This window comes from Megalops cyprinoides, chromosome 17 (genome assembly GCF_013368585.1).
Source record: "Megalops cyprinoides isolate fMegCyp1 chromosome 17, fMegCyp1.pri, whole genome shotgun sequence".
Lineage (NCBI taxonomy): Eukaryota > Metazoa > Chordata > Actinopteri > Elopiformes > Megalopidae > Megalops > Megalops cyprinoides.
Window position 1 is genome coordinate 28402514 of NC_050599.1, and position 26080 is coordinate 28428593.

The 26080-nt window shown below is 45.8% G+C and overlaps 1 protein-coding gene across 1 annotated transcript in view; it reads left to right on the top strand.

The window, feature by feature from the left end:
- The window catches only part of LOC118791858 (nesprin-2-like), a 112426-nt gene that overhangs the window by 56610 nt on the left and 29736 nt on the right, over window positions 1-26080 (top strand). Inside the window, exons 52-78 of the mRNA XM_036549341.1 lie at window positions 163-300; window positions 443-628; window positions 1091-1213; window positions 1406-1588; window positions 3107-3208; window positions 3584-3706; window positions 5352-5468; window positions 5811-6398; window positions 6982-7143; window positions 8493-8642; window positions 11133-11240; window positions 12275-12384; window positions 12727-12844; window positions 13422-13523; window positions 14162-14362; window positions 15108-15281; window positions 15750-15881; window positions 16570-16766; window positions 17337-17469; window positions 17846-18028; window positions 18648-18797; window positions 19105-19284; window positions 19852-20007; window positions 20202-20345; window positions 20634-20804; window positions 21441-21574; window positions 25053-25257. Of these exons, the coding sequence (XP_036405234.1) occupies window positions 163-300; window positions 443-628; window positions 1091-1213; window positions 1406-1588; window positions 3107-3208; window positions 3584-3706; window positions 5352-5468; window positions 5811-6398; window positions 6982-7143; window positions 8493-8642; window positions 11133-11240; window positions 12275-12384; window positions 12727-12844; window positions 13422-13523; window positions 14162-14362; window positions 15108-15281; window positions 15750-15881; window positions 16570-16766; window positions 17337-17469; window positions 17846-18028; window positions 18648-18797; window positions 19105-19284; window positions 19852-20007; window positions 20202-20345; window positions 20634-20804; window positions 21441-21574; window positions 25053-25257 (4470 nt within the window). The remainder of the gene's footprint in view (window positions 1-162; window positions 301-442; window positions 629-1090; window positions 1214-1405; window positions 1589-3106; window positions 3209-3583; window positions 3707-5351; window positions 5469-5810; window positions 6399-6981; window positions 7144-8492; window positions 8643-11132; window positions 11241-12274; window positions 12385-12726; window positions 12845-13421; window positions 13524-14161; window positions 14363-15107; window positions 15282-15749; window positions 15882-16569; window positions 16767-17336; window positions 17470-17845; window positions 18029-18647; window positions 18798-19104; window positions 19285-19851; window positions 20008-20201; window positions 20346-20633; window positions 20805-21440; window positions 21575-25052; window positions 25258-26080) is intronic.

Consider the following 26080-nt stretch of genomic DNA (forward strand, 5'->3'; position numbering starts at 1 on the left):
AGTATGTGTGTTTGTATAATGGAGTTGTAGTACATTATGTGCGTATTGTATACTGCAGCTGTAGTGCCTCTGTGTGTATGTTGTATAATGGAGTTTTGGTGTACTGAGTATATTGAGGTGGAATTGTACTGTGCCGCATCTTGACTCTGCTGGGCACTGCAGGTCCCTGCCCTCCTGCAGGAGTATGAGGAGATGATTGACAGCTCCAGCAGGTGGCTGAATGAAGCCCAGTCCTGGCTGGACACGCCCTGCTCCTACAGCACTGCCAAATGTCTCAGCAGTCACGCACAAGGCCTGCAGGTCAGAGCAACACCCCTGTGATCCCAGTGCCCCTGTGAGCCCAGCTCACTTTGCAGGAAATGGCTTAAGCAAATGTAAATGCAAATGTAGCCTAGATGTAATGTAATGATGGCTGAGTGTGCCGTGTCCCCACTCCTGGCAGACGGTTCTGGATGACTCGGAGCAGATGAGGAGGGGCCTGCAGGCCTTCATCCCGGTCCTTCAGGAGATCACCGCCGCGTGTGACACCGCTGCCTTGGAGGAGCAGCTGGTCCGGGCTGACCAGCGCATTGCCGGCATGCAGCAAGGCATTGTGGGACCGCTGGCCCAGCTCCAGTACACTGCAGCAGTGAGCTCACCCCGCCCCCTACCATTAGCCATGCCCCCTCACTGTTCCCAGGCTTAAATTTAACAAAAACAATCAACAACAGCAACTGCAACTGCAACAGCAACAGCAACAGCAACACCCAACAGAAAGGACTGCTTCACACGATCAGATTAGGATCTTCACAAGATCAGTATATTTACTTGCATAATTTGAAAATGATCTCCTGCTTGAGCTAAACTTAAGGTGGTTTGATTCTGTGCAGGGGCACTGCTGTTGTACCCTTGGGGAAGATACTTAACCCACAATTGCCTTAGTAAATATTCAGCTGTATAAATGGATAAACCTGTAACCTAAGAGTGGGTAAGAGTGTCTGCTAAATGACAATAATGTAATGTAATTCTTTCTCTGTAATACACAGTCAAGCACAGCGTAACTTCAGGCCTCATATGGGATGTCACCTGTGGGGGTTTCTCTCTCCTGTAGGAAGTGGTAGCCATGGAAACAGAGGTTAAAGTGATGGAGAAAAACATGACCAAGATCAGGACCATTTTATCGTCCATTGACACGGCATCCATCACCCCCGAGGAGCACCTCCGCAACCGGCAGGTGGGTCGCCCCTGCTCCTGGCCGGGTCCCACTGAGTCCCACTGTTCAGCCAGAGCATTACTGACAGCCCTGTGTGTGTTTGAATATGTGTGTGTGTATATGCATGTTTGCACACACGTCTTGTCTTTGTGAGTACACCTGTACTTAAATGTGTCCTACACATCCCACATGTCTTGTCATGTGGGTGAGCAGGTGATCTTGGACAACGTGCAGTCGATGAGGAGGACCATTGCTGAGATCCAAAGGTGCAAATCAGGCCTGGAGCTCCCTAAGGGGGGCAGTGGGACCCTGTCTGTCTTCCAGAGGGCTCAGCAGCTCCTGCAGCCCATCCAGGACCTGGAGCATCTCACAAAGGAGCAGTGCATCTCGCTAAAGGTGTGCCTCCTAAAAACCTCCCCCTGTATCCACAACACCCTCTCTGGACCAGGCATATTACCACACAGCTCGTGAGATTTACTGCTTGTGGTAAACTAGATTTCATTTCTGACCGTGAACACTGCAGTGAATCGTTCATTCAGCAGCGGTGATAATTGTAGATGGGGAAGAGAGGTATTTTAGTAGTGTTAGGTAAAAGCAGGTAAATGTTTATTCTCAAGAATGGAAAATATGGGTATCTTGATCAGCATGCCAAATTCAATATTATCCCAATGTATGGTATAACACTGTTTTCTAATTCTTTTGAACTCTTTGCTCTGCTTATGGCTGTACCCCATCAATACACATGTTAGGGAGCTGAGATCCTGGTGTAAAAACGTTGGTGAATCATGGCTTGATCTCTATTCCATCCTACGTGCTGAGGAGCATGCTCAAATCAAAGCAAAATAAAGGCTGCTCTGGAAGTGTTTGTTAAAATATTGCTGGATGTGTGCTTAGGGAGTGTTCCCCCATTAATTCAAGCTGTGTAGTGGCGGGGGTTCTTTGTGGAAACACTGTCACTGTGAAAACAATGAGTACTAACACTGGGTGAGGTAGAGAGGTTTCCCTGTCTTAAATCACTGTACAACACCAGAACCGCCTCTCTCTCTGGGATACCTGGTCCCCCACCCTCTCTTGTACCTTATAATCACAGACTCTCAACCCCCACATAATACTCTCATTCCTGGGCTTTTATCCCCCAGGCAAGCCAGCCCCGCCTGCTTTCTCCTCTTGCCACCTCGTACCATTTCTTTTGTGCTCCTGGGGTCTGAGGTTGAGGGGAGGGGAATGGTTGGGGGGGTACAGGGTGTCGCTTGTCTTCCCTCCCCCTCTAATGAGTATGTGAGGGGCGGGACATTGGCAGAAGAAATAGGCTGAGCCCAGTCCATCTGAAGAAAGCCCAGCCCTTTCATTACCCTACACCTCCACTTTTGCTGTGAAGTGCTTTGAGATCCACAAAGGCCACTATATGACTGCAGCTCCTTCATTCCTCCAAAGTTGTGAAGGTATTTACTACAGGTGTATGGTAGGAATACAGGGAGTATGGTAACAGGTCTCTGGACCAGGTGTTACTCTGATGCATTCACACCAGGGGCTCATGTTATAGGAGCACAGCTGCCCTCTGCTGCTGCAGATAAATTTTGCCTGGAAAGATCTGGCTCAGTAAATGCCCCTCTGCTCTGGTAGGCACTCTGCTGTGAATTATCCCAGCGAGGCCACACTATGGTGGTTGACAAGGGTCACACCCCCATCACAACTTCCTAGGAGGTCTATGAAAGGCGCTATATAAAAGCAACTCATTTGTCCAGTCATCGTAATGAATGATTTATGGGTGTTGATGAAATGAACCAGTGTGGTCTGTCAAGTTTGGGAGAATAGTTCAGATCCTGTGGGTGTGGCCTTTGGTACCTATGTGTGTGCCAGCACCTGTTTGGTGGACCCATGTGGAAGTGACCCTGTCCCCTCGCTCCCCCTCAGGCTGCCATTGAACTTTCGATGGAGCAGAGACGGACTTCCAGCTCCGCCCTCATGGAAGCCATGATGCCCAGGGTCCCTCTGTCCACTCTTGATGAGCTTAAGGTGAGTTCAGCCCTGGTCTCCTCCAAATTTTCAGCACAAATAATTTTTTCCCAACATGGAAGAAATCAAAGAGGAGTTGTTGCACAGATATTCTATTTATTATGACCAGGTATTCAGCTCAGTGTGCCTCATGTTGAAAATTTTGTCTCTGCCATTGTTGAAGCTGCAAGTGTTCTGATTTGTTGGTTCATTGTGACCATTCTTGTAGGGACATGGCCTAATACAGAATACCCAGTGTGCTACTATATATGTCACAGCAGAAGGAATCACACTTTATTACTCTCACTGCATCCTCTGTGTTGCACAACGGAGACCATTGAGACCATGCAGTCTACCAGCTATTCCCAAAACTAAGAGGTGTCTCCATGTATGAAGCAGGGGCCATGGGAGATGGCATTATCCCATGAGAAGGGGGAGGAGAAAGAGGGGGAGGAAGAAGAGGACAGACGAAGCTCCCACTCTTCATCCTCTGGGACGCTCACTGGCAGCATTGCAGAGGTAAAAGGGAAGTCGGGCACCAAAACGCCAAAGCCCCCTTCTCTCCTTTGCTGTTCCAGAAGGGCACCAAACTATACTTGTCCCCTCCTCCTCTTTCTCTCCTGCTGAGAAGAGTTTTGTCATCCCCTCCTCCTCTTCTTCTCCTGGTGGAAGGAGTCCTCTCCTCCTCTTCCTTGCGTGGTGGGAGGAGTCCTCTCATGGGCATCAGTCCTGCAGTGTGCCTCCTCTCCTTTCTCTCTGTATAGTCTGAGCCTCCTCGTTCTCCCCTCCCCACCATTTCTAAACTTTTCTTTCAATGCATTCTTTCAGATGAGATATGAACCAAGGCCCTGACTCTCTGTGCTCCTTGAAGATGCCATTACACTTTCATACACTTTCAAATTATCACTTATCATCTTTATCAAAGAGAAGAGGGTTCTTATCCCCAAGTTAATTGACTAAGTAATTTCCTTACCCAGGTTTTCACTGTGAAAGAGTACTGACTCTCAATTTATGCTCCCTACTAAAATAAATCTTAAATCTGAAAATGCAGTTTTGATTCCCCTTTTGATTTTCCTCTTTAGCAGTGGTAAATGTAAGAATCAAAGTTGTTGGAGTTGGCCTGCATTATGATGCACTCACTAGTTTGAAACCATCTGTGAGGAGTCTTTTGATTAGTCCATACAACTTGGTGACTGGGCGTATAGTGTATAGTAGCTCCACCCATTATAGGCATCACCATCTTAGCTGTCTGTCATCTCAACTTTGCTTTTGCTCTCCTTTGCTGTTTTTTGTTTGCTTCATTATTGTTCTCCAGTTTTATCACTGTTCTCTGATTTTTAGTTTAGTGATTCTTTCTTTGCTAATATTACTCTATTGTGCTGTATACAAATTGTCAGTCAACTCCTTTTGTTGACTTCATTAATGGTGTTGGTTGTTGTTGATCCTCTTGTCCTCTAGGGGGTGGTATGTAGTTGTAGTTTTGAGTGTGACTTTCTGGTGCAGTAAAGTTGTGTACCCTCACAGCATTCTACATTTGATAAACAGCACAAAAATGTGTTCATCTGTCACTATGAAAGTGCAAGGATCACAGCTGCTCACTGCTGCTCTTGTGAAGATATGAGCTGAGTGTCTCATTCAGAATCTGAGGGTACGATCATGTGGTCATCTTGAATGGTCAAAGTGTGTAGGACTTCATCCCCTTTGAGCAATGACCATATAACCTCACCCTCTAGTCTTAAAGGAACGGTCCTTGTTTTTGAGAAAAGATGAAATTTCAGGATACAGTTAAAAGTGGTCAAGGTTTCTCTAATAATGTGTCTTGGAAGGGAGTTCCAGGGGCGATGTGCAGCGCGGGAGGTAGCAACATTTAAGTTGGATAGGTAGGAGAAAGCTGTCATTATTGACCCCAAGTGTGCAGGCAGGGACAGAAATCCTTAATGCATCCTTAACTCACAGTGACCCAGAGTAGTTCAAAAAGGGACTGACTCAGAGGGCTGATAGGTTCTCCTGCTATACCACACCCCCTCAGAATCCCTCCACTTGGGCACCTCTGGCCTGAGGGGTATCCTAGCAGCCCCTGCAGGGGCTCCTGAGTGCCGGTGTTAGGTTTGGGGTTCAGGGTGAGGCCTGTAACCTGACCCTTCCTCCCGCTGCCCTGTGTCAGGACCCTGATGAGACCTGCATTGGTGAGGGGTATGCAGCTGGAGCCGGAACTGGAGCCCCAACATTCAGCCTGAGCACAGATGAAGTGTTTGAACCCTCCCCTCTCCCCTCTGCCATGGTGAGACGCCTTTCTGCCCTAGATGAACACCAAGACGACACGCTGATGAAACTAATGACAACCAATGATATTAGCTTCATCATGCTAAAATAATGTGTGTGAATCTGTCACTGAAAAATGTTTTTTCTCTGCTTATTATCCTAAATATTACCAATGACAAATGTGAAACAAGAGCAGCATTTGGAGAACATTGTGCTACATATTCTGCAATTAACATTATCATTTTTCTGTCAGTTCTTCTGCATGTCTGAGAAGGAGTAAGTCCAGATAGAGACCTGTGTACTCTCTCTCTTTCTCTCTTTCTCTTTTTCTCTGTGTCACTCTCTCTCTCTCTTGTTATAGGAACTCTTGAAAGAGAGCAGACTTTTAATGCCGAAGGATAGAACTCAAATAGAGGGTGTGATGGCTGGGAGTCCAGGCACACAGGACACATGCACTTTTGTTAGCCACACACACCTGACGGACACGGTCAACATACCCTCCCCCAAAATGTATGCGGGGGTTGTTGAGAAGACCCCAGCCTCTGGGACCATTAGCACGCAGTCTCAGGGCACACACCCCACCCTCGTATCATCTGAGATTACATGCAGTAAATACACACCTCCTGAGGCAACACATAGAGCAGTTCAGAAGAAGAAGACTGCAGCGTCAGTACCACTTCAACCTGTGTTATTATCTCAGAAGACTGTGTCAGCATGTCAGGAGACTGTTCCAGAACCTCTAAAGCCTGTGTCTGCAGCACCTCTGCAGACTGTGTCAGCACCTCAGGTGACTGAATCACAACCTCTAAAGCCTGTACCAGCACGTCAAGAGACCGTTCCAAAATCTCTAATTCCTGTGGCAGCACCTCATGTGACTGTGTCAGAACCTCGAAAGGCTGTGTCGGCAGCACCTCTGCAGACTGTGTCAGCACCTTCTGCCCCCGCACTGGCAAGTATCCATCTCCATCCCTGATTGGCTGAACACATATTCTCAGGCCTGCCCTTTAAGCTGTGGGAAGGCCATTGAGAAAATGTCACAAAAAGAGGGTTTTTTAAAGGAGGGAGCCTGAAGTAGAGGTGGACATTGCATAATTATTTTACTAAAAGTTGGTCCATGATGTGTTCAGATTCACAAAGGTCTTGGTAAAGTATTACACTATACTGAACTACAGTATAATCTGTTGTAATTAAAAGGGCTTTTTCCCATGGTTGCCCAAGGATACATGTTACTTTTTTCTTATCACTGACCTAAATAAAGACATTAGTAGGAAAGTGGTTATACTTGCTTGATGAAACCAACCTAGGGAAAGGAGAAAATAACTTAGATGTTACTAAAATAATACAGCAAAATTTAACAGTATGACTACTAAGGGCATGTTTATTTCCTGTCATTTGTAAGGCAGGCTTGCGAGCAAGCAACAGGAGAGTGATAGTCAAGTGAAAGCACTCTCGGGACTCTGCTGACAGCAGCTTGACAGGTTAACTCTACTGTTGATGATTTGCCACTCCCTCTCTCCGCCTCTGTGCCTCAGGCTCCAGGTGAGACACGCCCCACCCAGGAGGGACTCCATTCCTGCCAGGAGCAGGCAGCCCATGTTGCAGATTGGCTGGAGAAAGCCCGGAAACACCTTGAAGACGGGGCGTTGACAATGGCCTCGCGGGACGACATCGAGCAGCAGCTTCAAACCTGTCAGGTAAACACATAGGGTCAAAGGTCCAAAGAAATGAGCCTTTCCGCCAACCATATGTATGAAAACTGTGAGCAGAGAACAATAGCTTCTTGCTCTGTGGCCAGGAAGTGGTTAGGCTGTTGGTATTAAATATATCTACAGCAGAGTAGTGATCGGCCCCCAGTGAGGTTAATCAGTTGTTCACTGTGGTCTTGACTGCACCTGTTCAAGTGTGAAGCATTGCTGTGAATGACCTCAGTTCCCCTTTGGGATATTGGCTTTGCACAGCACTGACTTGCCCATGAAATAAGCTGTATGAGTCAAGCATTCACACAGGAGGAAAAGGAGTGCTGATCCTTAGGGTGAGGTCCTTCCACAGCACCCTTTAAGACCTCTGGGAGTTTAAACATTTGCAGATCCATTTCTGTGTGCATCATTGGTAAATACAGTATAAATATTGCAAAGCAGGAAAATAAGCCATTCTTTTTGGCTCCGATGGGACAAACAGCATCTTACAGAAAAGGGCCCTCACTATAGAATAAACGAGACCCTACAAGAATATATTTTAAAGCATGTCAAATATACAATAGCAGTACATTAAAAATACAGCAGAGATTGTCATTTGATGTGTCAATGCTGCAAATTACATATTCTCCTCTGTTTGAGCCACTGATTTGTCAGATGTGCCCTTTGTCCCATGAATTACTAATTCATAGGACAAAGGGCACATCTGACAAATCAGTGGCTCAAACAGAGGAGAATATGTGCAGAGATGTGCATGTCAGGAATGAACATCGTCAAGTTATTGAGAATTTAATTACGAGGGATTGTGTTCCAAATTCAGGTGGAATGTTTAGCTGTTATTATTGATCAATCTCTGTAACCATCAGTTACCGACTCACTGACTGTGCACCTCCTGCTTTAATAACATTTGACCTTTGAAACTGAAATTGTCAAGGATGCCTGCCAAGCATTACCTTCAAAACTTGTTCCACTTAGACTGCTTTAGATACCATGTAGCAGAAAGTGAACCCATTTGGAAAATATTTTCCCTACTGTATTAATTAATTATTGTTTTGCTGTGCAGTTCTCCATTGAAAGCATTTTCAACACAATTGAGGTGTAGGGTACATAGTTTCATATTTGAAAATATAAAGAATGTTTCTATAAAGCTTGTGTTGGTAAAAGTGGTGAAAGGCAGAAGGTTCTGTGAAGGGCATGCATGTGTGAGGAAAGCTAGGCCAGATTCCACAGTTCAATATCCCACTGGAGGAAATTCCTGCTGTTACATCCAGGGACAGGCAATACCAAATTGATTCTCTCTGTGTTGCATGACTCTGTGTGTGTGTGTGTGTGTGTGTGTGTGTTTGCAGAACATGCTCCTGCAGACGGAACGGAAGGTGGCCAGTCTGTCAGCTGGGGGCCAGCAGGGGACCGAGTCACTCTCCTCCAAATTGCACCTCCTCAAGACCAACCTGCTCACCTTCCAGCTGCTGCTGCAGGGGAGATGGATGGAGGAGGAGGTACATTCAGATAACATCTCTCTCTCTCTCTCTCTCACACACACACACACACACACACACACACACACACACACATGCACACACACACACACACACTAAACCATGCAACTCCTAGGACTGTTCTGTATATTCATTACTGGTGGGTTAGCATTGAACTTAAAGGTCAGGGTTATGGGATTTTTGTAGAACCAATTTAGTCTAAATTAGTCTAAATTTAGTCTAAACAGTTATAGCAATAGAAAAGCACATATTTGAGAACCAACATTCTTACACACAAACACACACATATACAAACACACACATGAAAACGCACACAGCAGAGCTGGCCCTGAACAATTTGGTGCCATAGGCAAGATTTTAGCTGGTGCCCCTTGCATCGCAGCAAATTCTACCACCAGGGTTAATTGTGGTTTTAGACTATTCTTTATGGTCAGAACATGACAAACACTTGCCAAACAGCGGAATATTTCGCAAAGCTGAGGTAGAACATTCAAAACAATTATAATGACAAAATCTTTTTTCAACATCAAAATTGAGTGAGTAAAATTAAGTAAAATCCTTTTTCAGTCCTTTTCCCTCAACAAAATAAATATCTTAATAGAAAAATTAAGTGCTGCAGTGTGATACAGCACACATTTAAGATGGCTCAGACTGCAAAGTTTAAAGGTGTTTTAAAGGATAATGTCAATAAATAAAAAAATAATTGGACAAGGAAATCTTAATTCTGGTCAACATGCCAAACCCTTTGTACAGACGGTTTGAAACATTTTGTAAGTGTTTTAGTTGACAATGTTAACAAAATAAATAGACAAAAGAAAAATCTCAACTGTGGTCAGTATCTTCTGTACAAGTTTTAAACAAGCAAAGCCATTATCCTACAAGTTACGGGCAAGAAAGACAAGTCTGTCTACAGTCTCAGGCTTTAAAGCTGCCCTGTGACAGCTCATAAACTTCTTGAATCCCTCATTTGACTATTGCAAGCAGGGCTAACGTTGGCTGACTAGACTAAGATGTCTATAAAAATGTATGCCTGGTTTCTTGAGGCAGGCGGTGGATAGTTTGTGCAGCACACTCACACACATACACATGAAAAAGTGTATTTCTCAAAATTATGTTGTAGGTTATTCCCAAAACACCTGAATAGTCTTTCCAACTTTCTCTAATGAATTTAGGGTGGGAGTAACTGACGTTAACTCTAGCTATTTATTAAATTAGCGAACGTTACTATCGTCCAAAGTAAGATAGAGTAACACTCTGCTGCAACGATAACTACTATGCAATAGATAAACTATTCATCATCTTAATGCTTCAGCATATCAAGACATTTTGGACAATGCTATGCTTCCAACTTTGTGGCAACAGTTTGGGGAAGGCCCTTTTCTACTCCAACATGACTGTGCCCCAATGCACAAAGCAAGGACAATAAAGACATGGTTTGATGAGTTGGGTGTGGAAGAACTTGACTGGCCCGCACAGAGCCCTGACCTCAACCCCATCGAGCACCTTTGGGATGAACCGGAATGGAGATTGCGAGCCAGGCCTTCTCATCCAACATCAGTGCTTGACCTCATAAATGCTCTACAGAATGAATGGGCACAAATTCCCACAGAAACACTCCAAAATCTTGTGGAAAGCCTTCCTTCCGCTTCACAGTTCTCACTAGTTCAGATAACTTGGGGGGTGTATTTATGTTGTTGTGGGAAATATTTTTGTAATATTTTGAAATAACAGTATAAAAATGGTATTAGTAAAAAATAGTAAAAGTTAAAAAAATTTGAATTTCTTTTCTTCCCTCATTTGGGACGCCCCTATGGATGGACGGCACCTATTCACCTATACCACCTATGCCACGGGCCGGCTCTGACACACAGACATGCACATACCCATATGCATGCAATACATTATAAATTACCAAACGCTGCCTGGTGCAAGTGGCTGTAATCCTTTTTTACCCAGAAAACACCTGCACTACTTCTCACTAAAGATTCTCCACATTTAGAACAGGTGGATGGATGTCTGTTACACGTAACTCTAGACAAAGCTGCCCTTATAATCAGAACTGATCGTGCCCTGATAAAGGCTCACACTGTCTGAAGACTGTTGGTGGAGGCAAGTTTTTGGAGCTGGAGTAAGATTGTCTGATGGCAAGCAAACATGTTATGTGTTGTTACGGGCTCATTTTAGGGGTGGGGAAGGGGTAATAGCCATCCTAAAGGTTTTTTTGGCAAAGTGTCAATAGTTTAGAGGTAAGTGGAGCAGGAAAACCCGCCAGATTGTAAATATTTAAAATGTCTCATATAGGTGATGACCTCAGCATATACTGGTATATTTCCTGATAGGTCAAATTCACTGAAGCCTGACTAAGACATTGAAATGACATCAGTACATCAGTATAAAGGCCCAGCTGATAAATGAAATTCTGTATGTTACATTATATGTTATAAGTTGTGCTCTGTTGGTCTTGAGTCATGGAGGCCTGTGTCTCTGCAGAAGCGCTTACACCCTGGAGAGCGCCCACCAGCAGCAGGGCTGACCTTCAGTACCACTGTGCCCGCATTGACAAGTGATCTAATACAGCAAAGCCACCTGCAACAGAGGGTATGGCACGCACACACATACACACACAAAGACATTTTTAATTTATTCTTTTCAATACTGTTTTTTCTTTTATCTTTTTATTTTATGATTCTATCTCTCTCTCTCTCTCTCTCTCTCTCTCTCAAATTCAAAGTCACATTTGCCTTATTGGCATGAATTACATTGTGTAAGTATTGCCAAAGCACACACATACACACATACATATGTACAATACAGGAAAAGACGGAACAGGAAAGAAAGAGAAGAGAAAGGAACAAAAAAACAAAGTAATGGCTACAAATCTGAACTAATGAACATGTAATGATTAAACTCCTTCTAGATTAGTTAAAAATGATTTGTGGTTACTTGCTGTCCTTCAGGCTATGGAAGGCAGAAATGTACTGCACTGCTAATGGGGCAATTGGTCCTTCCTCAAGCATTACTCACAGTTGAATTTATGTTACTGATAATTTGGAAGGGTTTTTTAAAATACAAATGTCTTATTTTTTTCCACAATGTACAATGTTTTCCCACAGTGACCACATATCTGTTCGTCTGTTGGTAGCTAATACTGTTTGTATCAACCGTTTTCAATTACAATCGTGTGGTCACTGAGCCTGTATGTGTTGTTGCTTTGTGTCTCTGACAATATTAATAGAGATTAATATCTCTGAAAATATTAGTACGTAATTCCTGTTTGGAGGCAGATAGCAATTACGTTTATTGTGTGTTGTGATTTCATTGTCTCAATGTTCCAGATACAATATTTTTGTTTGTTTTATAATTTGGGTTACTCTAATTTGTCACTGGTTAGTAGTGCTGTTCTGAAACCCATATGTGTTAGGTTAGGTCTGCCTTTACTGGTATGACAAGGTGAGTCTCACATTTCCAAAGTATACCATTGCATAAAAACACTCTCTGGGCAGCCAGGTCTGCCTGTGGCAGCCCCTATCTACGGCCAGGCTATGCTCACTGAGGTTTGCTCAGCTTGTTTTCTTTCTCCCTCTCTCCCTCTCTTTTTCTCCCTCTTTCTCTCCCTCTCTCCCGCTCTCCAGGAGTATGAGTGTGACCTGAAGGAGCAGAGGGATCTGGCCCAGGATGTTGCCCGTCTTGTCAGCAGGAGGCATCTGTGCCGCTCGCCCCATGAAACCCAGACCCAACCAGGGTACTGTGCCCTCCTGTACTGTCACACAAACACTGCTGTCACACTGCACCCTCCTCTCTACTGTCACACACTCACTGCTATTCAATGTCACAGACTGCGCTGGTATCCCCATTCTGTCACTAAGGTCATCACACTCAGCTGGCTCTAGTATCTCCTGTCCGTTCACTTGGAAAGAATGAATACATTCACACTTAGACGATTGCATTTTTGTCAGTTTAATGCCAATGAGGCTTGTCAACAGTAAAACAAGGCTTTGGTTGATTGGTTTACATCTTTTGTGTGCATGGAATATGGGGCCACTTCACATTTAAACCCGTCTCTTCATCTCTCCCCCGTTACCAGAAGCGAAACTGAGGCTCACACTGCCCCCACACAACCTGCAGGAGGCACTGAAGCTCATACCCAGATGGCAGCCAAACTCAACAGCCTAGAGGAGGCTGTGCACCGTACTCTGCCTGAGGTCAGTCCACCAGAGGTTACAGGCCAAAGGTCACTGCAAAGATCAGTTCAAAAAAGAGAAAATGTTTCCATTATGACTTCTGTATGATGTCATAAATTTTTCTGGAAAAACATGAAACATGTTGGTCGGACTTAGTGGTGGCTTCACACCGTCAAATCTCATATATGTAGGTATAGATACATGGATGCACTGCAGGTATTCAGACCTTGAAGTAGTCATCTGAGGGGTGCGAGTTTGAACCTCCTGATGGATACTGTCGCTGTCCCTTCAAGTGACATTCTCAATTTGAATCAACAATAAATGTCCAGCTATATCTAGACAGTGTTTAAAAATACTAAATGTAAATCAGTCTGGCTAAGGGTATCTTGTCAGAAAAAAAGTAACATTAGTAAGAATGATGTATAAGAATAAACAGAGGATGAAGATTGATGTCTGTGTGTGTGAAAAGGGAACATAATGAAAGAAAATCTTAGAGTGGATTGGAATGTGGAGTGTGGGGCTGGAATGTATGGTCAGCTGACTGTTGACGTCCAGGGAGTGATGTACAGATGCTCTTCACCTGCATCTGCGTCTGCAGGCAGCTGCGCAGCTGCTGGTGGAGCTCTGGATGCCAGGGTGCCAGGGGTCTGTGCAGGTGGAGGGAGGCATCAGCCAACAACAGGCAGTCATTGAGCTGGAGGTACAGGGCATGCCTCCTTTAATTTTGGCTGAAACCTTCTGTGTGGACATGTTTCATCTCTGTGGGTTAAGTTTGTGTGTTAGTCTGTGTTTATGTGCGTGTTTGCATGTGTGTACTTGTGTCTTGAGTCTGGGTGTGTGAACATGCATGTGTCTGTGTATGTGAGAAAGTGTGTATGTGTGTGTATGTGTATGTAAGAATGTATGTGTGAGTGAGTGTGTGTTTGTGTGAGTATCTAAAGGGTGTGTATATGCGTATAGTGTGTGTGCGTGTGTATGTGTATGTATGTATGTACGTATTGTGTATGTGTCTGGGTTTGTGTGAGTGTGAGTATGTTGTTCCTATGCTGGGTGTGTAATGTGTGTCTGAGCCTGTGAGTGTGTAATGTTGTCTCAGTCTATGGGTTTATAATGTGTGTCTGAGCCTATCATTGTGAAATGCTGTCTTGTGGGTATGTAATGGGTGCCCGAGTCTGTGGGTGTGTAATGCTGTCTGAGTCTGTGAGTGTGAAATGCTGTCTGAGTCTGTGGGTGTGAAATGCCGCCTGAGTCTGTGGGTGTGAAATGGTGTCTGAGTCTGTGGGTGTGAAATGCTGTCTGAGTTTGTGAGTGTGAAATGCTGTGTGGCGCCCTCTGTAGGATGTGTTCGGCAGCGCCTGGAGCTGGGTGCGGGAGTTCCAAGTGGAGCCAGGGGAGAACCTGGACCTGCAGCAGGGGTACAAGAGGTTGCTGCAGGGGCTGACAGGGCTGGTGGAGGAGGGCAGAGAGCGCCTGGTCCGCAGTCAGGATCTGCATCTGCGCAGCCGAGCTGACCTGCAAACCCTCCTGAGCAGACACAAGGTACACACTCACACCCAAACACTGGACTGAGACTCTAAGAACCCCCAAATATCACACCGAAATGCTAGAGAGTGAGGCTTCATGGACCCGAGGAAAGGTGGAGATATGGAAGTATGGAGAGAAAATGTTACTTTTGCTTCAGGCAAGTCAGTGTGGCAGCACATGGTAGCTCAGCCCATTATTGGATTTATGGGACCTCGCTCTCCCATAATTCACCAAGGGCTCAGAGGGCCAGACAAAAGCCCCGGCAGTCCAAATTGCTCTGTTTTACTTTACTACACACAGCTTCAGTGTGTGAGTGTGGATTCAGTGTGTATGACTTCACTTAAATGTTTATGATACTGCTCAGCGCCTATGAAGATTTGGCAGCTGTAAAGAGTAGTATCTGTTCTTGCTTGTGATTTGACTCTTCCATAAATTATGACGTGACTGACACCAAGATGTAACTGTAGAATATAGTGATGAGAACCAATCCTCTACTGGCTGCCATTCATAGGCCAGGTCAATTACACTTCAATTCAGTCAGCTCAGGGAATCAATTTAAATTCTATTCATGAAAGGAAAATTGCCCATGATTTTCCATGAAGATTTTTCAATTATTTATATGGAATATCATTTCATTTTCTTGAGTGGCTGAACTGAAGTGCACTTCAAACCAACTCTGTGGCCGCTTGGCTGGGTTTGTGGGTCGGGTCCGTTGCGGTGGGTGTGTGATTTGCCTTTGACATCTGTGGGGGCGGTGCAGAAGTACTTCCAGGACCTGGGAGCCCACCTGGCAGTGGTGCATCACCTGTCCGTGCGCATCCCAGAGGCAGAGCTATGGAGGCAGGAATCCTCAAGGGCGGAGCTGGAGCGGGAAGTGGGCGCTCTGCAGCAGCAGGCTGTGGAGAAGGGGGCGTGGCTCCAGACAGCACTGGAGGTATGGAGAGATCTCCCCATCCCCGCCCAACCACTTGATGCTGGAACCATAGTCATGGAGAAATCAGACTCTGTCATGGACTCTGTTCTGAACCGCAGTCCTTCAGGGAGGTCAGAGCTGTTGTAAAGAACAGTGTAAAAATATTAAATACATTATCTGTATATAATCTGCAAATTGATCTATAACTGTGCTACCAGTGCATGAAAATGCGTTGGACTTTAGATTATTGTTCATATGCACACACATACAGTGATGTTTTCAGCTTTTTATGGTGTGTAGAAGAGGTCTGCCCTCTATTGTGGGGCATATTTCAGGAAGTTCAATAACAGACTTACATATGAGCCTGTATTTTAAATGGCAGACTCCAGCACACCCATGCCATCTGTGCTGAGTCTGTATGTCCATGTGTCCACGTGTCCAAATGCCCATGTATCTGTTTGTCCACATGTCCACGTCTCCCTGCGTCAGACCTGGACACGGTGGGAGGACAGCTGTGAGCGGCTTGGGACACTGCTGCAGGAGGCAGAGGCCCGTCTTCCTGGCGTGGGGCCGGCCGAGGAGTCTGGGGATCACCTGCAAGAGAGAATAGAGGTCTACCAGGTACCATGGCACCCTGCAACAGCCCCTAATCCACAGACCTTCTCTGTCCTGCAGGGCTTCCACACACTGGCCCTCTGGCTCTGGAGTGGTTCTGGTGTTCATTCATTTACACCTTATTACTGGGTCAAAGTAAGGAACCAGTAGCAAAGTAGTCAACAAAACCTGATCCACTGAAAGTGCCTCTGTAGAGTCTCTGTTGTGGCTTTACTTCTTACTACCACTAGGGGGTAGTGTACTCACTATCAAGGCCTGTTTCCTTTTGCGCTAATCACGTATCACAAAGTCAATGCCACAGCATCTTACATTAAAAAGCCAAAGGGAAGATTTGTGGCGCAGTTTCATTTCTTTCTGGTGTGTGTGTGTGTTTTGGAAAGGAGGTAGCAGCGGGTAGTCCCACACACCGGGACACATGTAGGCCAAGGTACGCTCTGCACCCTCTGTACCAAATGAAATTACTCTCTGGGGAAAATGGTGGCCATTACTGGAGAGCCCCACACTCTGCTTTTGATGTGTGTTATCACGATGCTCGCTCACTCCTGTTTCTCCCACTCCCCCATTATCCAAGCCATAATGACTGTAGTAGCAGAGCCTAGCGTCTCCTGATCTGAGCTGTTGGGAGGGCTGGCGGGTGTTGTCGTGGGAACCCAAAAGGTGGTGTCATTCTGAACCAATTTTCTCTCCTGGGTAGCGAACGGAGGTGCTCCTGGAGGAGAACGAGGGGCGACTGCTCCAGGCCCTGGACCTGGGGAGGAGGCTCTGTGCTGGGGGACGCTGTGGAGGGGTGGGTGTTGCCCTGAGGGGGCTGGAAGCCCGTTGGCTGGCCGTGAAGAAGAGGGTGGAGCAGGAGCAGCTACACATTGAGGAGATTGGGAACCGCTGGAACAGGTGTGATAAACTGCGGGTACTGACAGTACTGCCAGAGTAAAGAGAAACACACATACAGGACATCTAAAACTCAGCATATTACTACACACACTCTGCTTCCAGACCTGCATGTGGCCAGACTAGCAGCAGCACGCGCACACACACCTCAAACAGCACACACACAGACTCAAAACACTCTCCCACTCAGATAAAAGAAGTTACTGAAGAGAGCATCTCAGACAAAGCTCAGTTAAAAGCTCAAAGCAGATGCTTAAAATGACTCAGACTCACAAACTAGAAGCTCACGTTTGGGTCTACCACCACAGAGTGCTTTCTGATCTGATGGCAGTGGCTTTGGGGAACTACATATAAAAAAATCCATGACCGCCCAAAGCATAACCTACTATCTAGCAGGCCATATTGAAATTTCTGGTCATAATTAAAAACCCCTCCTTTACAAGAATCTCACGGACTAACTTCCACTGTACTCTGCGTCATCTTCAGCTGAAAATGAAGGATAACTTTAGACTTTGGAGTTCATATGTGGCATGAGTGACTGTTCCTCTGTCAAATTTTTCCCCCTCCATGCACATTCCAGCATGACTCAGAGGCGCTGAGCAAGTGGGTGGCCAACACCTGGGATCGCCTGCAGGCGTGGCGAGCCCTCTCCATCACCCCGGCCCAGGAGCCGGCTCACCTGCGCACCCACCTAGTACAGCTCCTGGTGAGTAGTGCTACTATCCACAGCGCTAGGTTGTTTATACTAACACGCATCCAATGGCACAGTATGTTAATAATACAAGTATTAATTGCAAAGGGAAATTGCCTACATGATATAAGATATTACACTCTTGCTCCTTGTTGCAGTATAAATTCTCAAACTTCAGTTTAAGTTATTCTTGTAAAAATGAAGGTCAGATGTCTAATCCAGTGCATTCCACACTTTTCAAAAGATTGCTTGCAATGGTCTCCCAGACAAATCATTTTTGGCAATTTGTTCTGTTGCGCAAACTGCCTCATCACTCTTTGAAAAGACAGAGACATGCAAGTGAGTTTGTCACAGGCCGTCACCCCCAGTCTTCCTGTGCATGCGTCCACAGGAGTTGGCAAAGGAGGCGGAGTCCAGGTTGGCGCTGAAGGCGTCTGTGATCAGCAGCGGTGAAGAGTTCTTGAGGCAGAGGGGCAGGGAAGCACTGGACCCGCGGGTGCAGCCAGAGCAGTTGGAGCGCAGCTGGGCTGAGATTCTGGACACTTTGCCCGACGTCCAGCGGCGCCTGCACCAGGTGGATCCCGTCAGCACGACACACCAGCTCTCCCATGATTGGACCGCAGCCGAAGCGGCCAGTGGTCACGGCCAAAGCTCAGGAGCACAGATACCACAGCACACAGAGGCATACTTGTTTGTCTTCTACATGTTGGGAACTTAAAACAGAAAGTCACAGTTTTACACTCACATCCACTGTGGCCTCTCCAGAGGCTGCTAACCCAAGACCCTCCCTGCTCAGTGTCACTGATCACATTCGAGATTTAAAATTGTGCTTAAACCTCTTTGTGTCTGATATGTCATTAAATCTTTATGTGCTTTTAACTGGTTTCAGGTTAGGTGACGGAGGTGAAATGATTAAATGAAAGTGATCAAGCATTACTGTGTCAATCTAATCATGCCCCCACTGTGTCTTTACATTGGGTGCTCTTCCACTGCTGTTCCCCCTGTGACAGAGACAGAGCCATGTCACATCTCTTTGTGTCCTTTCCTCTCCTTCTCCCTCTCCCTCCCTCTCTCACTCCTCTCCCGTTTCTCTCCCTTTCTTCTGCTGTCTGTCTCTCTTTCATTTTAATTTAATCTTCCTCTCCTTATTCTGCCCCCCACCATACCTCTTTCTCTCTCTCTGTTTCTTTCAGCTGCTGATGGAAAAGCTCTCCCTGGAGGAGGTCATGGCAGATCTGGACTCCTGGCTTGGTGGGATGGAGTCCAGGCTGGCAGAGGAGCGGGAAAGGGTCCATCAGGCCTCCTGCACTGCTGATCTCAGCCAGCTTCTCCAGCACCACCAGGTTCTGCCCCCACAGCACCTCTCCCCCCCCTCAGTCAGACCTGACCCCCTATGCAGGCCGGCCCCCTCCCTCAGCTGTGGAAATCAGTGTATCATTCTGTTTGAACTCACCACAAATATATGTTCTATATATAAATATATATACAGAATGTAGGGAATACGGCTGGCAGAGGATATGATATATACAGGATATGTATTTAATTTTCTGTGATTATATGCTTTTTCTGTATTGGTAATAATGAGTAGTCCTAGGTTATGCAGCAGAGGGCATGTGTTCTGAGCACCTGACTCTTCTCTGTCCTCCTCAGGAGTTTAAGCAGGAAGTGGCCTTGCATCAGCTCTCCCTAGACTTCCTCAACCAATCAGTGGGTGGGACCACTGGCCCAGCAGACATCTGGGAGAAACGCGATGAGCGAACTCGTTTTGCAGAGCAGTTGGGTGCCCTGAACCTACGCTGGGTCTCCCTGCAGGGGGCGCTGGTCAGCCATGTGAGTCCATGCCATCCACCATGCCACCATCCAATCCACCCCGCAGTTTGCCACCCCAATGTGTTCAGATATTCAACTAAACAGTTGCTGTTCCCTGTTTCCCTAATTTGGAGAGCGGTTCAACAGCAGCAAAATCTACTCACAGCAACATCGCACAAGCCAGTACATACTCTGACAATATGTATCACTACTTGTGGGAGTGACACTCTGTGGCCAAGAGGGAGCAGTGGAGGGATTGTATGAATAAGAAGGAGAAGCTATGGTCACCAGGGTCTGCTTCTTGATGCTGTCAGGGAAGTATCTTTTGGCTTCAGAAAACGGCATCCTTCCTGGTACCTTTATTCAACAGTGTGATGGAACAAAGTACAGTGTCCATTGCCTCATGAAGCAAGGTGACATTAATTAATGATTTATTCACCAGTGTGAGGCAAGCAAGGTTTAAAGAGTTGAAAGGCTGTTGCACAACATTACACTTAATCATGCAAGAGGGGCCAGAGACAGGAGGCAAGGGACAGTCATTTGGGGCTTGACTTCACTGTGACCTGTGTGTGTGTGCCTGACCCACAGGGTCAGCGCGTAGAGCAGCTGCAGCTGATCTGCACAGATCGAGAGAACAAGCTGCAGCTCCTGCGCAGCTGGGTCATCACGGAGACAGCAACCGTGGACGAGTTCCAGAGGCCCAGCTCTTTCTCCCGGGCACATGCAGACCTGACAGCATCGCAGGTAAAAGTCCTCTCTGAGTGTGTGGCATCAGCAGGCATCCTCAGTACTAGTGCTCTGCTGCTGGATATGAGTGATTAGGGCTGCGTGGCTGTGTTTGTCCTCCTGATTGTGTGCGCGCGTGTGTGTGTGTGTGTATGTGTGTGTGTGTGTGTTTGAATGTCTGTCTGATTGGAGTGTATCTGCCATGGACACAGGACACAGAGGAGACGCTTAAGGTGAAGTCTGCGGAGCTGCAGGAGCTGAGGAAAAGCTGCCAATCAGGCGAGCAGGAAAGTGACTGCGCATTTGTTGCACAGTTGGACGCCACCTGGGCAGACTTCACTGCCCTGACCCAGCAGGTGAGCTTCAAGCCCTCCCCACTCAGGTCACTTTGGAAACAGACAGCTCTGTATGTATATATATGTGCCAATATCCTTCCAAATACTGCAATAGCTGTGCAGTTTCAGCTGAAAAAAAGCTCTCCTTGTCTTCAGTGTTGAGTCTTATGGGTCTTAGTGAAAGTGAAAGACACCTGAACACTGAAGCTCCCAATGTGTTCTGGGGGACTGTGTAGCATAGTCAAGGTGATGTACCAACCTCACAAGAACTCAGGGTGCTCCCTGTCGGCCCCCCCCCCCCCCCTCCAGATCACCGCAGTGCGCCCAGGTCAGCTGCGGGTGGTGGAGCTGTGGGAACGGTTCAAGGAGGAGCTGGGAAGGGCGGCACTGGAGACAGCAAAGTTTCGCCACACCCTGGAGTTTACCCGGACACCCCAGCTGTCCCTCAGCGCACTCCAGGGCCACACCCACAACCTTCAGGTAAGGATACCCCCTCTCCCACTGAGAGTCTCCCTAAAAATCTGCTAAGACTGATTCAGCTATACGTGCTGTAACTGATAGTAATCCATTTATACACTCTTCACTTTATTTACATTTATTTATTTAGCAGACGCTTTTATCCAAAGCGACTTACAAAAGTGCATACAACAAGTATAGCGACAGTACAGGGACAGGATGTGTACAGTTCCACAATGAGACAGTTCTCAGCTGAGAGCAAGGTCTGTTTGAGGACACAGTACTATTAGATTTGTACAATTACAGCTAACTAATACAATACACTTTCAAACGGCGGACTTCAACAACTTATCTAAGGAACTCATTGAAAAGGAGTTAGGACATACTCAGTACCCAGTATCTGCAATCACTTAATGTGATTCTTCATGTACATGAGCTTATGTGACTCTTGTACAGTTCTTAAATATGCAATCATACAGGCCTAAGACCCTTGAAATGTAAAAAGTGACCAATTACTTTGAGGAGATATTATTTCACACATCGTCCATTGAAACAGCTGCCATCTACCACAGACACATGTACGGATTTGTCTCCCTCACTGGGTAATAATCAGTGAAGCGTGTTACCGCATGTGATCAGCAATTCTCCTGATGTCCACAGGTTCTCCAGGACAGGGTGAGGGAGGGTGAGGAGGTGTGGGAGACCATCTCTCGGACCTTGTCCAGCCTGGGGGGCGTGGTCAGCCCCATTGCTGCCCTCCTCTTATCTGATTGGCTGGAGGAGGAGAAAGCACGGTCAGTACTCCCCACCGCCAGACGTTCTGCGCACTCAGTGTTCATAACGATCTCCCTCTTCAACACATAACCGTGACCGCACAAAAGTCTCCACAAAGTGTTTGCTTCACCATCTTTGTCTGGAAGAAGGACACCTGACTGCCAGACGCCTTGCAGAAATGGTCCTCTCATAAACTGTCTCAGTCTCTGTAAGAGGTACAGTGCTGTGAGTTGTGCACAAACTGTCCTGAACTGTCTCTGCACTAGAAAAGCACCCTCATAAGCATGATGGGGCTACACAAACCCTACTCCCTGTCTCTTAACACAGCAACTACTGCGTTCCCAGAATAGTCCACGATGTGTGAGAGACTTTAGCCCCTTTCAGACATGCACTGAAAGCCGGTACTTATCTAGCCATTAGCTGGAGGAGCTGTATGTGAGAATGCAAACGTCCGAATCAGTCAGACTGGACATGAGACGGCCTTCGTTCTGCCAGCTCCCTAGTACAAAGTCCGTCTCATGTCGGAGTGAGCCCATGTGTGAATAGAGCAGGTAATTTGCCGGAGAGTCCACACACACACACACACACACACACACACACACACAGACACAAACAAGACAGATGGACGGACAGGCAGACAGACTGACTGACAGACAGAATGATTTAGAAATAGATTGATAGATAGGCGCAGCCACAGACACAAACATGACATAACTTTTTCCCCTCCCCAATGTAAAGGCGCCGAAGGTGCTGCCTGTGTTTTAACTTTATTTTTCATATTTGTACACGTAACCGTAGGAACAGTTGGAGGTTGTGAAGTGTCTCATAAACAATAATCAGCTATCACCTCTATTTTTCCCTCGGAATAAATCGGTAATTTCCGTCGTAAGAATAGGAAATTTTTTATTATTACGACAAAGAAATTAACCTCTGCGCATGCGCCACCGGAAATCCAAATAATGCCGTAAGAATAGACTAAAATTAATTGTTACGACTCGTCGCAAGAATGTCCATTGCCTTGATCTTACGGATACGTCCAAATGCATGTTATTTTGAGTCCAAAGATCGGTAAAGAGATAGCTATAGCTATACTGCCAAAACGTGTCTCTTATGATGATTAGTAACGTTGGTTAGTAGTTTATTATCTGGTTAATAGCTAGCTTAACTGTAGCTAACGGTTCGGCACGCATGTGAACAGGGGATTAATTGCAAAGTTTAACCGTAATAGTGTGAAATACAGTTTTACTGCCGCTGTTACTTTTTAAAGTAATAATTCCCTAAATCTCGATGCAGAGTTGCAGTGAAAAGATACAAGCGCCATTTTAAAAACTAGCAACCTTACTTAGCAGAAGCATTGCGAAGACGAATAGGCTGCTTCCGACATCGCTCACTTGTTCACTCACTCACAGTCTTACAATAAATTAATAATTTTCTGGATATAGTTTTATGTTTGCAAGTTTATTCGAACATTTGTATGAACATCTTTGTGTCTAACTGTGCCAGCTAGCTAGCTAAGTGACTAGCTAGTTGCAACTTACATTAACCTAGCTAGATAATACCGCTACCTATCTAGCTATCACTAGCTGACATAAAGAACTAGCACCCAGCTTCATCTGTTCAATTTAGTTGAAATTAACGTTAGCTAGCTGGCTAGCAAGTCCAACGATCAAGTGTAAAATGTATATATATATGCACTATATAGTAATGGGGAGCGATTTCGGACACAGCCTAAGAACAACAGAGCAAGCGCTCAACAATTGAGTATTGAATATTTTATTTTAAGATTTTATTGAACATCTTGAATGTTGTTTTCATTTAAGACCATGGGCAAAAGTTCCTCGCTTTAAGTGTTCTATAAGTAATAAATGGAAAGTAAAGTTATATTTGTCTCCTTTTTTTTTCGCTGAGCCGAAAAATGATCCGATCAGTGATTCAGAAACCATGATACGATCCGAAGCGTGAGTTTTGTGATCCGCTGCACCTCTAATAATTAATAATATATTATGTGTGCCGGTAGCACCATTTGGATGGTTATGTGTGATATTTTTTATAGGCTACCCAAAAATACAATAGTTATGTTCGTCTTATCCTCCTCTGTGCCACATTATGTGCCTGTACAACCGGAAGGTAAGACATTGAAATGAAAAAAACCTGAAAATACTTCAACTCTACAATACTTTTCGTGAACTCATCAATACTTTTCACTCGTGAGAATGCAAGTGGCGTCTGACTGGAAAATACCACGAGGAAATCTAAATCTGGACGTTTCTAAACTCGCAATGATTTCAGGCAACAATGTAACATACTACAAATGTAATCATTAATGGTCGCATACTGGGTACTGCACTGAAAAACAGCATGCAGAATACAGTATATACTTGTGTAGTACGCAGTACACAGTATGCAGTAGGCGGGTTCGAATAGAGCGTACTTTTTGCACCATGTCCTGCCTCCTGCACGCTCTACTCAGGCGCCGTCCCTCGCCTAAACCAACCGGAATATTTCCAATATGTGAGAACGCGTCTGTCACGGACATTCTCCTGTTGTGTGAAAGGGCAATTCCGGCCAATTTCCGGACCCGATTCTCCAGGCATTTGTCCGAAGTTAATGTATGAAAACGGCTTTTGAGAGAGTTCCACTGCACATCACCCTGGGGGGTCCACACGTTTGTTCGGCTCAGCTCTGCCCTCTTAATGTAAAGCAGTTTGAGATCCTTCATAGGTGCTTTATACATACAGATCCTTCATTCATTCTTTACATTTTAAATTAGCCACATGCTTCTGTAACCCATTTTCATTTTGTGGATTTACTATTTTCTTTGTCTGCAGTTTTTTCAGCCAGTCATACATGTAAACTAGTCTGAAACCGACACTGAAACTGAATGTCAAGTTATATGGTAAAAATGTTTGACTATTGTTTATAAATCTCCCTTGTTGTTAATTAACTGTCATTGTTTGGGTGGGATTAATATGGATGTAACCATGAGCAGTGAAAGTGTGGTATTGGAAGCAGACACAATGCAAGTGCAAAGGCTGATGAGCAGGTTATAGCTTTTCCAGATGAGGGAGAGGAGTAGGATAGTATCTGCCTGTATCTCCTTGGCTGTACACGTTGAACTACACTGAGGAAAACAGAGGAACATCTCAGTGCAGATTAGCTTCAGGCCAGAGCAGAGGAAGTGGATGCCAAGCCTTCAGTGGATTCATGGGTAAGATTTATTGGCCCCTTTCGGGACCTGTTGTTTACATAGGCTCCTCCCCCTGACAGGGGTCTGTGTACTGTCTGCACACCTTGTCTACACACCGTCTTCAAAAGCCGCTGCTGCCTGGGTTCAGAGACTGGACTGACATGTTCCCTGTCTTCCTGGCTATAAGACAGCATCTGCAGCTTGTGCCGTTTATAACAGAGTTACAGTCTACAGTGACGTGACTTCAGAAGATGCCTGTGGCAGACCACGGCAGAAAATATAACATGGCCTCCGCTCTGTGTCTGCCCCAGGTGGGCGGAACTTATTCAACAGGTGACAGAGGATCTCCAGAAAGCGCAGGCGCTGCTCCAGCTCTGGCAGCGCTACTGCAGCCTCACTGAGGGCTGCTTCCAGGGACTGCAGCACCACCAGGAGCAGTGGGGGGCGCTGCTGAGTGTACCGCTCCCACAGGATGGCAGCGTCGAGCCACTCCACACCCGGGTGGAAGCCATTAATGTGAGTGCCCATTCTGTCACTGGGTCACACTCCGACTCGAACAAAAAAGAAAAAAAATACTTGCTCTTCTGGAGGGGGACATTTTGTTCAAAGCCAGTGGAATGATGAGCTGGAGAGAGCTAAAATTATCGGGAAACCTGTGTACTGCATCCTGCTCGGAGATTGAGCTCCTTATCTGCCGCCCTCATGTCTGAGCTCGGCTGAAACGTAGCACACTGTTGTCCTGTGTGTTCCTTGAGTTTTTTTACGTGCAGCTGTTTTTCACCAGTGTAGACACAGAGAGATTGCCCACTCCCACTCTGAGCACAGGATGCTTACAACAACAAAACACATCAGAATTTCAAACACTTAAATCATGACGTCCATGATCCAGGGCTCAGGCTAAACCTCAAAACAGCCACGTTCATGTTGTTCCCTGCCTCATGCTTCATTTGGCTTGCAAGTGAGACACACTGAATCATCTCACAGAACATGGAATTCATTTTGCTGATTTGTCATTTGCTATTCATTAAAGTGTCCATGCTCAGTGCTCCAGAAAGTGAGAAACAAGAAGAGACTGCAGTTCAATATCAATATGGGCATGTGCATGCTTATGTTAGCATTCCTTTGCCCCCCATTCCCCAGCAGGCCTAGTGACACAGTCTGCACCTCTTCTCTCTATTCAAAGGCACAAGGCAATCTGAGGTTTGTAAGAGTCTTCCCTCATCATAAAGTCAGGTGCCAAACTACAAAGGAATAGCTCATTGATTAATTTATTTATCACTTCAATAAAAGATTTTTGTTGTCAGTTCCTATTATAGCAAAGATATGAAATAACAAACTA